Source organism: Balaenoptera ricei, chromosome 1 (assembly GCF_028023285.1).
Source record: "Balaenoptera ricei isolate mBalRic1 chromosome 1, mBalRic1.hap2, whole genome shotgun sequence".
NCBI classification, from domain to species: domain Eukaryota; kingdom Metazoa; phylum Chordata; class Mammalia; order Artiodactyla; family Balaenopteridae; genus Balaenoptera; species Balaenoptera ricei.
Genome location: NC_082639.1, coordinates 115786531 through 115800565, shown reverse-complemented (window position 1 = coordinate 115800565; position 14035 = coordinate 115786531). Strand labels below are relative to the sequence as shown.

The window sequence follows — 14035 nt, the reverse complement described above, 5'->3', positions numbered from 1 at the left end:
CATTTTTCCTCTTTGGTCTTTTTTTTTTTCTAATTATGGATGATAAAATACCATGATTTAATGAATAATGATAATGAAATCTCAAGTCCTAGACAACACCTAATTACAGTTGAGTATAGTAGAAGGTCTAATGGTAACATGTGGAATTTGCCCTAGTAAGCCTGCTCTTCAAGAATTGTGCTCAAAACGGCCTGGCATTACTGAAATTTTCTTGGCAGAAATTTTCCTTGGCAGAAATGTCTTTCTGATTCCCACAATAATATTTATGGAGTTAGTATAGAGGGTAATGAAGGACAGATGTATGTCTAAACATTGCTTCTGACACTGACTAGCTCAATGACCTTGGGCAAATAAAATACTCAACCTCACAGTTTTCACATACAAGGGGAAAAAGAATAGTTTTGCCTCACAGTATTATTAAAGGAAGACTATAAAACAAGAAAATGCATATGAAGTGCTTAGCACAATGAGAGACAAAAAGTAATCAGTAAATTATTACTGTTAATATAGTTACATGAGTATATTAATATAAATATATCAATATAAAAGCACTAATAAATTATTCTAATTCTTATGATTATTATGTTACATTCTTCCCATAAAACTTTGCCAAGAGGACCAGAATGCTTGGATTTCCCACTGTGTTTCTTTTTCTTTTTTCTTTTTTTTAAATTATATAAGTTTCAGATGTACAGCATTATAATTAGACATCCGTATATACTACAAAGTTGCCATCCATCACCATACAGTTGACCCACCTTCACATACTAGGTTTCTTTTTCATCCCAAAGGTGAAGGAGTTATGTGCCAAAGCAGACAAGTTGAAGCTTTCCCATCCTTCAGATGCAGCGCAGATCCAGCAGATGAAAGAGGATCTGGTCTCCAACTGGGGACACATTCGCACCTTGGCTACCAGCAGATATGAAAAGCTGCAGGCTTCTTATAGGTGAGAAATCCTTCTTCTCTATTGCTTTACCTATCTCTAGGTCAAAGTATAACATCAAAAGCAGAAATAAAAGAGTGAAAGGAGTAAAATAATGAGTGACCCAACCCTCCTGCTTGCTCAGTAGAGACAAAAGAAATTTTAATTTGCCAGGAGAAGTCCTTTGCAGGCTGATATAATCCTCAGCATGACACCTCCTTTCACCTGTACCCTTCCTGTTTTCCTCTGTTTGTACATTTGTAAGAAGCTATGAAGTGGTCCATGGAGCTGAAAAATTAGCTGAAGAAACATGTCAAAATCCTGGCCCTAGCTAAGGAACTGGAATTAATTTGCAAGCTGAAGAACACAAAATAAATCTAGAATTATTTCCTGAATGTAAGTCAGCTTACAAAACACCTGGACATCATTTCAGTAGTTAATTTTTATGATTAGTTATTAAATCACGAGGAAATAGTGTTTATCTTATTGATATGATTTAAAATGAACTGGTGAGCTTTTGATTTCTTTGAATAGGTAATCTTTTTTTTTGTAGTTTTTGTTTTTACTGATATGGTGAAGGGTGAACTAAAATACATGAGGGCTCCTAACCCTAACTCTAGTCGTCCCTTAGGCTTCCTGTTGGTTATGTTATGTCCTTATTTATTGGCCTCCTTGTGAGTACTTTATTCTACTTCAAGTGCATCTGGGATGTGACTTTGTGATGTTGGAGATGTCATGTCCAAGTGCTTCATCACACAGTGACACATCTGCCCTAGGAATACATAACCTGGAGTGAAGGATTTACAACCTGCACTGCTAAAGGAATAGGAAGTACATCAGAGGAATGGGAGGTGTAGGATTAGGGCAAGGCACATGTTGTACATCTTAGCCCAACCCAACCCTGACTCTTTGTTCAAAGTCCATTTGTATCTGGTTCTTCCTTCCTGTCTTTTCCCTTACCTTTCCCTCAGGTACCAGAGGTTCTTATCTGACTATGATGAGCTCTCAGGCTGGATGAAGGAGAAGACTGCTTTGATCAATGCTGATGAGCTGCCCACAGATGTGACTGGTGGGGAAGCCCTACTGGACAGGCATCAGCAGCATAAGGTAGAGAGGAAAGGCCTCCCTAGTAGGAGGAAGAGGGCGGTTTCCAACAATGCCAGAAGGTTTCTTGCTGCAGTTTAAAACATTTTGTCTCGTGACCACAGAATGAGATTGACTCTTATGATGACCGATTTCAATCTGCTAATGAGACTGGTCGAGCCCTGCTGGATGCCAATCATGAAGCATCTGACGAAGTCATGGATAAGGTAATCTAGTTTAACAGAATTTGTGAAATTTTGATACATATTAAGCCTTCACTTAATCCCATACTAATATGACAATCTCTGAAAGAGGACAGGAGATGTATAAACATCTTAATATGGGCCCAAATATCACCCTGCTTCCTTCATATGTTGCTTTAGCTAATTTGAGGCATTTGAAGTTCTCAGGACTTGATGTGTGTTTCCTCACCTCTGAGACATTACTTCATCAACCTAACTAATTTCATCACCTACCTTCTACCTAATTTGAAACCTCCATACCATCTTGCCTTGTCACATGTGCTCTGTTTTATCACTTTCCCATGCTCATCTCTAGATGGTGAATTCTTTGAGGGCTACACCTTATTTATCTTTGGGTTCCCTAAGGTACCTAGTATGGTTCCTGGCACATGGCTCCCTTTCTTCTCTCCTCTATACAACCTCAAATCAAACTGATTTTCCTATATCTGTGTTTCTCAAGTCTCCATTAAGCAACAGGAAAGCTTTAAACACTCAGAATTCCACTGAATGAAGATTCAGGTTTGCCATCATCCTAACCTCCTAGATCCCAAGGGCTCAGCTAAACCTCTTGATCCCTGAGACATTTTACTCCAGTCACAGAGTCACAGGAACTCCTTGGGATGACAACTGAAATAAGATTTGCAGGCTCTTTGTGTATCATTAGATTCCAAGCACAGCCCCCAGTGTTATATGATGAAGGTTGAGATGACCGTATTTTCAGTTCATCAAGAACTCTATGGGAAAATTATAATACGGATTTTTATTTTTAACTATTTCCTGCCAAAGGAATAGTGGGACCCTAAATCCTTGAAAACTTACCTATTATCCTGGGATTCTGAGAATTGTTACTGTCTTTTTAATGGAGTTAACACAGCACCTGTTTAATAAGCTGGAATTTCTTGGGCAGATGCTTGGGCAGAAACAAAGGCTTTTATGAGTTTGTGAATGTCACTTTCACCGTGATGGTTTTTATTTGCTTTTGGAATAGAATGCAAACTTCTCAATCTGATCATTTAAGTGCCCTATAAACTTGAATTTCATTAAATGTTTACCTTTTTAAGATATTGCACTTTCCTCTGGAGCACTTCATATAATCTAATGATTACTTGGAGTAATTACTTGCTTGGGGTATTATGTCCTCCTACAATCCTGATCCACACCTCCCTGCCCTTCAAATCTTTGTTTGATACAGTACTTTCTATACTTCTACTCCCTGGTTCTTCGAATCAGAATTAATCTTTTCTTCTTTATTTATACATATTAAGTGTGGTGTACCTCTGTTATGGTATTTATCCCGTTTTTCCTATACTACAGTGATTCACTTAGATGTTGCAGCCTTAAGAGAAAAGCCCATTTCCTATTCATTTTTGTATCCTTCAAAAAGCCTTGCATTTATTAGATGCTCAGTGAATATAGGATAAAATAAATTAATTTAATATCTTCCTGGCACATTATCTCTTCCTTTCCAAAGATGGCAGCACTTACCTCCCATTGGGATGCTCTGCTGGAACTGTGGGACAAGCGTTGGCAGCAGTATGAGCAGTGCCTGGAACTGCACCTCTTCTACCGTGACAGTGAGCAAGTGGACAGTTGGATGAGTAGACAAGAGGTAACAAAGGGGCTCAGAAAGTGTCCAGAAGCCATTTCTCCTTCTCCTTACTTACTACTATCAACACCCTTACAACCACTTCAGTTCACCTGGGAACTGGAGGGTGAGCCACAAGGAGGAGAAAAGATTGGCCCTCTCTGTGGGGCTCTTGAAATTCCCTCATGGACAAATGCACAGAAAAATACCTAAATACAAAGCAGAGAGTCTTTAAGCTCTACTGAACATGAGGTGAAATGAATATCCAGTTGTTAAGAGTTCAGCAAGAGAAAACGTAATGAGTCAGGCAGGGTTAACGAGAGATTTCCTGGAGGAGGTGAGTGGTCCTCTTGAGTGTTTGAGATCTCAGAATTGTGCCTAGATTGGTTGGTTCAGACACAGAGACAAAAGTGATAAAGTTGTATGAGAAGATTGGGAAGGGACTCAAGCTCCTGCTGCTAAATGTTAGCCTCTATCTCCTCTCCTACTTTGTGCTAATTCCCACCTTGCTCTCTATTCCCCTCACCTCCTTCCTTACTCCTTTCTCAGAGATATTCTAAAGGGAATGTTTCTCACCAGTGAGGTACAGCTGGGATGTATCTTTCTGTCTTCTATAGGCCTTCCTGGAAAATGAGGACTTGGGAAACTCCTTGGGCAGTGTTGAAGCCCTTCTTCAAAAGCATGATGACTTTGAGGAAGCCTTTACTGCCCAGGAGGAGAAGATCACAGTAAGAAATGGGCCCTGGTTTGGGTATTGGCTTCATGTTTGTATATATCATCTCATACAATACCAATCCTTAGAATCACTCATAACTGTCAGGCATAACATGAGGGTTGTTCTTTAAAGAGAAAACATCCAGAAAAATAATCATACCCATTTTTTATCAATACATTTCTATTCCACAAAACATATTTAGAAAGTTTTAATGATTTTGAGCCATTTATATTTTCTGATAAAGTGCATGATTGTCTTATTTTTTCTGTAGTATAAATAGAAACTATTGGATCCATATCCGACATAGAATCATAACTTAAAAGTTTGAATGTATTATTTACTTTTTATATTTTTCCCCTCCAATAATATCTCCATTTGGTTTTCTTTAGTAATATCTAGATATCTAAGTAGTATCTATTTTTTCCTGTATATATTCATCTATGTGTTTCTCCTTTAATGCTACTATAGTCTTCCTGTGAACTGTAAGTACAATGTCCCAGAAAATGTCTTATGTCAATACATAAGCAAGTCTCAGAGAAGTGTGAGGAAGACTTTACTTGTCCAATCTACTGTATGTTCCCTAGAACAGTGCTGACTTTAAACTTGTACGTGTGCATGTATACCACCACCAGCAGCAACAACCACACTAACAACAAAATTCCAAGTCTTCTCTGTTAGTCTTCAGTCAATACAGAGCTTAATATGGTCATTCCCAGTCCATATGCTTGTTAAGTTGATTTTCACTGGTAAAATCTAACCGTGTAAAATAAATTACTGTTTATAAAATGCTATTGTTTATTTTAGATCACTTTCCTATTCCCAATCAATTAATCCATCCTGAGCCCTAGCAATTTTGGGAATCACGAATGAATATGAGTAAAAATTCATGTCTATAATTTGTGACTCCATTCCCCATGTAGCTAGAGATATAGATGTAGATAAAAGTATATATGATATATGATGGATGGAAGGATGAATAGATAGACAGATAGATAGGTAGATAGAGACAGGTGGCACTGGACGTGACTATATCAATAAGGCTTCTTCTTAAAAATTTAAGACTAGATCAGATATTCACCTCGTAGTGACATCAGGATTCATTTACTGTAAATTAGATTTAAAAAAGAAAAATTGTGACATAGAGAAGGTAATTAACCTGCCTGAGATACAATACATTTTGAAATACAATTTATAACAGAAATCAGAAGTAGGACCTAGATCTTCTGACCCTGAAACTTGTCTACTTCCGACATTGTCATGCTTCCCTTTTAAACAGCTAGCCAAACTGGGGCCACTTACTCAGTGGCCACTGAAGGAAAACCACTCTTTTTTTTTTTTTTTTTCCAGACCTTAGACAAGACTGCAACCAAACTGATTGATAATGACCATTATGATTCAGAGAACATTGCTGCTATCCGGGATGGGGTATGTCCAAGGTCCCAGATGTGCCTCTGCCTGCTTATGCACGGGATCAGGGAAAGTGTTAGAGCATGATAACCTTGGTGGGCAGTGAATCTCATGTATCCATATTTGATTTTGCTGACAGTGAGTTTGTTTATGGTTTTTCCAGCTGTTGGCCCGACAGAATGCTTTACGTGAAAGGGCTGCCACTCGACGCAGATTGCTGGAGGATTCATTGCTTCTGCAGCGACTGTATCAGGACTCAGATGACTTAAAGAACTGGATCAACAAGAAGAAAAAGTTGGCAGATGATGAAGATTACAAGGTAGGCAGGATTTGCAAACTGCAGACCCTGGACATACTCATCGGGACTGAATTTCATGGAATTAGTCTTGGAACTGAAAGGACAATAGCGTTCAGCTGGTGAGCCTCGTTTTATAGGTGGAGAGACAGAGTCTCAGAGAAGGGCAATGACTCCTCCAAGACTGTACATCTAGTTTCCGGTTTTCCTACACTCTGTTACCCATCACCCCTTTTCTCTGGCACAATTTCCAGTGGTCCTTAACAGAACGGAGGAAGGGAGGAACTCTCCTTATTTAGCTGCTTATCCCCTTTTCTGTTGCCCTCTGCACGCTTATAGTAGGAAAATGTTGTGTCTAATCATAATGTACATTCAAGCTACCCGGAACTCAAAAGTAACCTAATGGTTTGATATAATATAGACTTACACGGTTTTGTAGCTGGAAAGGAACAACTCCTTATTTTACAGATGAAGAAACCAAGGATCTGAATTGTGAAGTGAGTTGCCCAAGGTTAGCCAAGAATCAATGTTTAGAATGCAGTTTAACATAAGGGGTAGAAGCATGAATTCTTTTTGGAGAAGGTAAAAACTGGGCTTGAATTCTGTCCCTCTCCTGTCTTAGTTTGTATGACTTTGAAAAATTTCTGAATTATCTCTGAGCTATACATAGGTTTCTTTACCTTCTGCTTGTGTAAACACATATTTTTCACTCACAATATAAACTATTATGCACACACACATATATACTCACAAATTTTTGCATTTACAATCAGGGCTAGAATTAGTCTTTTGATTTCTAGGCCAATATCTATTCACAGTATTTACTTTCTAGATATCATTTAGTCTTAAATGTATACCTCTGATGCTTTTGTTCTTACGTTTTTTTATAGAACTTTGAGCATCTAATCTGTACCTTTCATTCTGGAAAACTCAGCACTATGTGCTTGTGTTCTCCTGAGGAGTTATGGTTCCAGTGTGTGCAGGGTAAACAGATCTTCTGTATATGCGACAAAAGGATGGATGTTTCATATACTAGGACAGGAATGGAAAATAATCTCCATCTTTCATGACAGCTCTGATAGATTGTTAATGCTTGCATGGGGTGTCGTATTTAAAATGATCTTCAGACTATATCCAGACTCAATAGAAATAAATTCAGGGGTTGATTAGCCATGTCTGTCATTTGTATAGAGGAGGGATTGGTCACACAGTTTCCTAAGCCTCTTCTGGCTCTATACTTGGACTAGGACAGTTCTGCCTTATATCCTCTTTTTAGTTCAGTTAGATTTATAGTGAAAAGAAATTCCTGTCCTCAAAATGTCTGCCCCTCATTCTTCAAGGAATGGTTTTCTTTAATTGTTTTCATTTTGTCTCAGGATACACAGAACTTGAAGAGCCAGGTTCAAAAGCAGCAAGTCTTTGAAGAAGAATTGGCAGCTAATGAGATCCAGCTCAATAACCTACAGAAAACTGGCCAGGAGATGATTGAGAGCAATCATTATGCCTCTGAAAGTGTGGATGTTCGTTTGAGTGAAGTTGCCAAACTATGGACGGAATTGCTGGAGGCTACAGCACAGAAAGGTTAGAAACAGAGTCTTGTTGAAAACGAATTCCTAAATTCTGAAACCCACCTTCTTCATCTTTACCACCTTGAGTTTACCTAGTGACCTCTATAAGAAGGGATGCTACTCATTTGCTTCCCTGTGTCTTCCTCTACTGGTCAAGAAATTTAAAAATCTAACCTAAATTTATCACACTATATATTAACACAATTTTATGTTTTCTTCATGTATGTAGGTCTTTTCAACTGAAATTACTTTTGTTTTCTTCACTTTTTTTTCCACTTTTTTCTTCCTCTTGAATAAATATTCAGATACCATGAATTCAGTATTGGCTATGCACCTAAAACTAGTGTCCTTAAATTAGATTATACATATTTTGGTTCTGTAGATGAAACAAGGTTTTCTGACCCAGGGTATAAAATTAGACATTAAAATATTGTTGGTGCCACATATGATGTTCCCATGATATTTTATTCTTACGAATAGGGCTTGATGACTTGTTGTTTTTTTTTTACCTATCTGAGCATGTCCAGGCTTTGTGGTAAGCTCTTAGAAAATTCCCATGTCTGCTTGAATAGCCTCTACTTAAATTTAACTTCACCTCTTATTTTGGAAAATTAATCAATTACCATAATTAACACAAATAATAAAGTTTCTCTGTCAATATCCCCCTTGTTATAAACATCATCTATAGACATGACTCTGCCCTGGTTATAGAAAAGATACATCATACTGATTTTGTTGGATGTCATCCTGATTTTTGGTTTAGGAAAAAAAAAATTCAACTTGATTGTAACAATAAGAAGTTGCTGCTGCTCTACATCATAGTAATTGCTTCACAGAAATAACGCAAATAATTGCTATAAGATCATAGAATGAAGAATTTAGCTGAGAACAATGTGGATAATCAAGATATTCTCTGGAAGAGAAAATTGTAGGCATGGTTTGTGATGAAGGACGGGCACCAAGATAGAGGCCTAGCAAAGTTCTAAGAAAGATATTCAGGAGAAGACACTTCAAAATTTCAAACTGAGCCAACCCCAAGTTTTATACTTCTCTCAGAAAATGCAGTGTTTGTGTTTGAATCCCTTTGAAAAGGAGGTCTCAATAGAGAGTAACAAGTGACATGAAAATACCCAAGATAGTTAAAATCTAACATAGCAGCACTATACCTCAACAAGAAATGAACAAATTGTTTATCTTTGTTTTGAGAACACTACTATCTTCAAAAACAAATACCATCCGAATTCTACAAATTTATGGTAAGTTCTTGTATAATCACATGGGAGACAGTTATACTTTTTCCCACTGGAGGGTCAAAATATTATATTGCTCCTTAAGTTGATGTAACATGTTTTAGCATGTAATGAGGATCGGTTATGACACCTGTCTTATACTTGCTATCTTTTCCTAGGGACCCAGTTATATGAAGCTAACAAGCAACTGCAATTTGAAAATAATGCAGAAGACCTGAAGCACTGGCTGGAGGAGGTAGAATGGCAGGCTAAGTCTGAGGATTATGGGAAAGGTCTGGCTGATATACAGAATCTGCTCAGGAAACACGGCCTCCTGGAGTCTGCCATGGCTGCTCGTCAGGTTTGTTGCTAGCTCTTTGGACAATTATAGGCCAGATCACCTGTATATGTTCTGAGCACACTGATCATAAGTAATTATTGTTTAAAAAAAAAGAGAGAGAGAGCAGGAAACCAAAGGTAAAAATTCAAAACTTCTAGTTGGTAAACTATCTCTTTCCAATATCTCCTTTAATCCAGCCTTTCTCCTGGGTGCCTTGTGTCTTTTGTCAGAACCCCATGGCTGATACAAGACTTTATTGACTCTTCTAAATATAACATTGTACTCTCAATCCAAAAACCTGGGTTTTATATATAGCCTTATCACTTACTAGTTCTGTGATATTTGGTGTATCTTTTCACCTTTTCACATCTCTGTATCCTCACTTGTAAAATAAAAGTTTTTATAAAATTGCCTCTTTCTATTTTGGCATCCTGCAATTCAAAGTTTGAAAATATTTTTAATTGTACCATTTTTTTTTTTTCTTAAGAAACTTGAAACCCAGAGAAGTGAAGTATCTTCCCCAATGTCACAGAGAAAATTAACAGCAGGGCCAGGACTAAGAAGCGGATGGCTAGGCCCTTAGTTACAGAGTTACCCACTGAAATCCCACCACACTGTTATTTTAAATAAATTTATCCAATGAGTTTCTAGAGTATAGATACTGCATGTGAGTTTCTGGAGAACTCAGTGGAAATCCACTTCCAGCTGACTCAATCTCTCATCCCAGGAATCCTAGCTTGTATTTAAAAGTTATTCTGCTGTTCCCTACAAAGTCCCACTGATTTGTCCTGCTAAAATACACTTTTATGATGTCTGCTCTTTGATTACTCTTAGTTAAAAGGAAAAGACAGAATAATCTACAGAAAATAGAAATAAACAAAACAAACCCAGTCACTTACATAGCTCTAGGTATGGTTTGATGGAGCTTGAAGTAAAAGGCTGGAGTTAGGAAAACCATATAAAGATAGCTTTGAAATCTAAATGGATGAAGAGAGTTTGCAACAGATCTTCAAAGAAGGAAAAAGAAAAGATTTGGTGAAAAGTAAATAAAAACTTACAAAGAAGAGGAACAGCGTATGTAAACATGTAATAAATAGGAATATTTGACCCTATTTTGGAAAGTTTGACCCTATTTTGGAAAGTTTGGAACAGAATGTGTAAACATGTAATAAGTAGGAGTATTTGACCCTATTCTGGAAAGTTTGACCCTATTTTGGAAATTCAATCACCAGGAATTTGTTCTCCTGTTATGGAACACAAGCTCTTGTGCTCAATGCACAGTGAGGCCCAACAAACCGAAATCTCGGAGTTTGGAGCGGAGAAAGGTGTATTGCAGGGCCATGCAAGAATGGGTGGCTTTGATTTCATATGCCTCAGCCTGTAGCAGCTTGGAGCAGAGTTTCGGTTCCCGGAGAGGTATTGAGCTCGGACTGTGGCAGTGAGAGCACTGAATCCTAGCCACTAGGCAACCAGGGACCAGTGGCCAGTGACAAGACCCTGGCCCATCAGCTGTGTAGAAATGAATTTCCACAGAGAGACGGAAAGTAGTGAAACAAGTAAAGTGTTTATTAGGGGGAAAATGAGTATGTGTGGATAGACACACGAGTGGGCTCAGAGAGAGAGTCGCGCCCTCGTGATAGTTTGAATCACTAATATGGGGCATTTCTTCCATGTTTCCTTTGGCTAATCATCTTGCTTTTCCTGGTTCTGAGTCTATATTTGGTATATCTCAGGGTTCTCCCTTGTGTGCGTGCACATCTCTTAGCAAAGATGGATTCCAGCAAAGAGGCCTATGTGTAGGTTGACATCACTTACTATGGGGTAGCGCCCCCTTCCTTTCTACCTTCAGGGAGCCTTTCTGCACATGTGTAGTTGGGAAGGTCTCCTTGACTTCAAGAATGAGGAATATGTGGTTTTTATCTCTTACCTAGGCAGGGTTCAACTCCTCTCTCCTGCTATTTTGGAGTATCTGTCCACAGGGGAGAAACTGTTCAGCCTGGGGGCCATCTATCTCCTGCCTCAACTTGAGCCCAAAAAAACCAGAACTCCCCGAAGGGTTTCAGCAAAGCATTTTTAAAGACCAGGAGAGAGAGGGGGTGTCGCGGGGTATGTGATCAGCTCGTGCACAATTCTCTGATCGGTTGATGCTGAGCTAACATGGCAGTTAACCTTATTAATCCTTCAGTTCCAGAAGGTCTGGGAGCTATGTGCTCACGATCATCAAGTATTCTAGTTAATTTCTTCCATTTGGTGCTGGTTTTAGCATCTGAAAAACTCAGGAAACATGCATCAGATACTATTACCTGGCAACTTCAGAGAGGAGCTAAAACAGAGGGTATGGGAGGGATCTGTCCCGGGAAGGCCCCATAGGATTCTCCTTGGTTACACTCCTAGTTGGAGTAGTGGCTAAGATATCATGCTTGCAAAAAAAATTTTAGCTATGGACTATTAAAGCTGGAAAAGATCATGAGTATTCTCTAGCCCAAAGTCCTTATTATATAGATGAGGAAACTATTATGAAAATAGGTGAAGAGCTGGATAAAATGGCAATTGACTAGCAGCCAAGTCTATCTCTTTAGTCTGAAGCATCTTGCACTACATTAGCTTTCAAATAGTACAGTGAAACCATAATCATGATGACATTTATGATGTTTGAAAATCGCTCTATTACACAATGATGTTTTTCAAAGTTAAAATGTCCTAAGAGATGAGAACAGTTGGTTAGTAGGAGATTTTAATTTTAACTCTTTGCAGAGCCTTTATTTCTTTACGGAGAAGTGAGTATACATTTTAAGAAGCTATTGATGATCAATGGTTTGTTCCAAATTAAGAAGAGATAGATCAAACCCTGTGTAGGTTGAGCACTGGATGGCAAAGTAGAATAAGTAAAACCAATACCTGCTGCTCATCCATTTTTTGAAGAACTTCTCTTATCACCACCACCCCCATTCCAACAACAAAATGAAACAAGTAGACAAACAAAAATCCTGTATTCTGTGCTCCTGCTATACCAGTTACAGTTGACCTCATTAATAAAGATGAAATGAATCTCTCGTATCTATTTTACCATATAGTAATACGATTAAAATTTTATTTCTAGGAAAATCCTTCAAACTTCTGTTTCTATTTTCCTCCTTTCTCAGATACGACCCAAATGGGGACCGTTATTTACTTAAATTCATACAATTAGTTAGTGGCCAAAGAAAGGCCTTTTAATTTCTCTTTCTGAGGTTCTGACATTTGTTTTTGTAACGTCACATTTCATCTCATAGGCATGGTTCCTGCTATGCAACAAACCTAAGCCTCAGAAATTTCCTTGTTATTTACAGTTCCAGATCATTTTAAAGGGTGAGAAAGAGGCTGGAAAGGGAACTGAGATAGAAAAAGCCTCCTGCTGTTTTCTTTGGGGCCTCAATTTATCACTACTCCCAAACAAGCAAGCATTTGTAGTTCTGGTTTCCCTGATTTCTTTGGCACACTCTATACATATTTTGTCCTTTCTAACACGTGGTTTCAGAACTACTTTCTTATAAATAGCCTTTAGCTTGAAGAATTGGTTCTTAGTGTAGCAAACTTTCCCACTCTATTTCACTGATTAGAAGTTTATACATGAGCACATATAGAGCTGATTCTCCTCATCACCACCCACCCCCCGTCCTGCCCTCCATGCCAGATGCCCAACTCTCATCCTTTTTTACTGAATGATGGGATTTTCTGACACCGATGCTATTTTTTCCTCAGGACCAGGTGGACACCCTCACAGACCTGGCAGCATATATTGAAGAAATAGGCCATCCCAATGCTGGGGACATACGGGCAAGGCAGGAGTCCCTGGTATCTCGGTTTGAAGACCTGAAAAAGCGACTGGCCAACCGGAAGAATAAGCTCGTTGACCTTCTCCTCCTGCACCAGATCTGCAGAGACACAGAGGATGAGGAGGCCTGGATCCAAGAGACTGAACCTTCTGCAGCTTCCACCTACCTTGGTTAGTACAGCCGTACAGCCCGAGCAGGCGGAGCCATAAGGAGAAGACCAAGGTCTGCAGATAGTTTGAGAGATCTGGAATACAGTAGCAAAGTTTGCCCTCAGGTCTTTCCCCTTAGACTCTTGAAAATTTTTCCTGCTTTCCAAAAAAAAAAAAAGGATTTTTTAATAATTCATACTGAGAAGTTTACCTCCTAAAACCAGACATGAAGAATGCCATGAATTTAAGGCCTCTGGGAAGAGCTAAAGTGACCAGCTTTTTGCTACTTGCTCTAAGTTAAGTTATTGCCAAGGTCCTTGGCTGAGCAGTCATGGTTAGCGTTTGAGGTCACAAGTGTTTTTGTTTATATTGTCAGTGGCTCCCTTTTATAAGGGGAGCTATCACAAGGATATGTATGAGCTATTACAAGGATAAAAGGGGTGAAGCAGCAGATAAAGTACATAATTTCCTTTCCTTTGGAATCTATCAGTCCACCATTGTTAGTGCCAGGACACTTGCATTGAAATACAGAAAAAAAGTGCACATAAATATAATGCAAACTTAATATACATGTATTGGGTACATCTATGAGAGGCTGGACCATATGACAACAGAGGGGCTTGTCTGGGAAAACATCCTAGAAGAGAAAAGATCTCTTTGAGGGAGAGACGGGCATAGAGGGTTT

The 14035-nt window shown here is 38.6% G+C and overlaps 1 protein-coding gene across 1 annotated transcript in view; it reads left to right on the top strand.

Annotated features, from left to right (window-relative positions):
• SPTA1 (spectrin alpha, erythrocytic 1) overlaps positions 1-14035 on the top strand; it is a 64850-nt gene that overhangs the window by 8605 nt on the left and 42210 nt on the right. The window contains exons 7-16 of the mRNA XM_059902531.1: positions 792-946; positions 1894-2029; positions 2131-2232; positions 3719-3856; positions 4450-4560; positions 5895-5972; positions 6118-6273; positions 7626-7830; positions 9226-9407; positions 13128-13371. Of these exons, the coding sequence (XP_059758514.1) occupies positions 792-946; positions 1894-2029; positions 2131-2232; positions 3719-3856; positions 4450-4560; positions 5895-5972; positions 6118-6273; positions 7626-7830; positions 9226-9407; positions 13128-13371 (1507 nt within the window). The remainder of the gene's footprint in view (positions 1-791; positions 947-1893; positions 2030-2130; positions 2233-3718; positions 3857-4449; positions 4561-5894; positions 5973-6117; positions 6274-7625; positions 7831-9225; positions 9408-13127; positions 13372-14035) is intronic.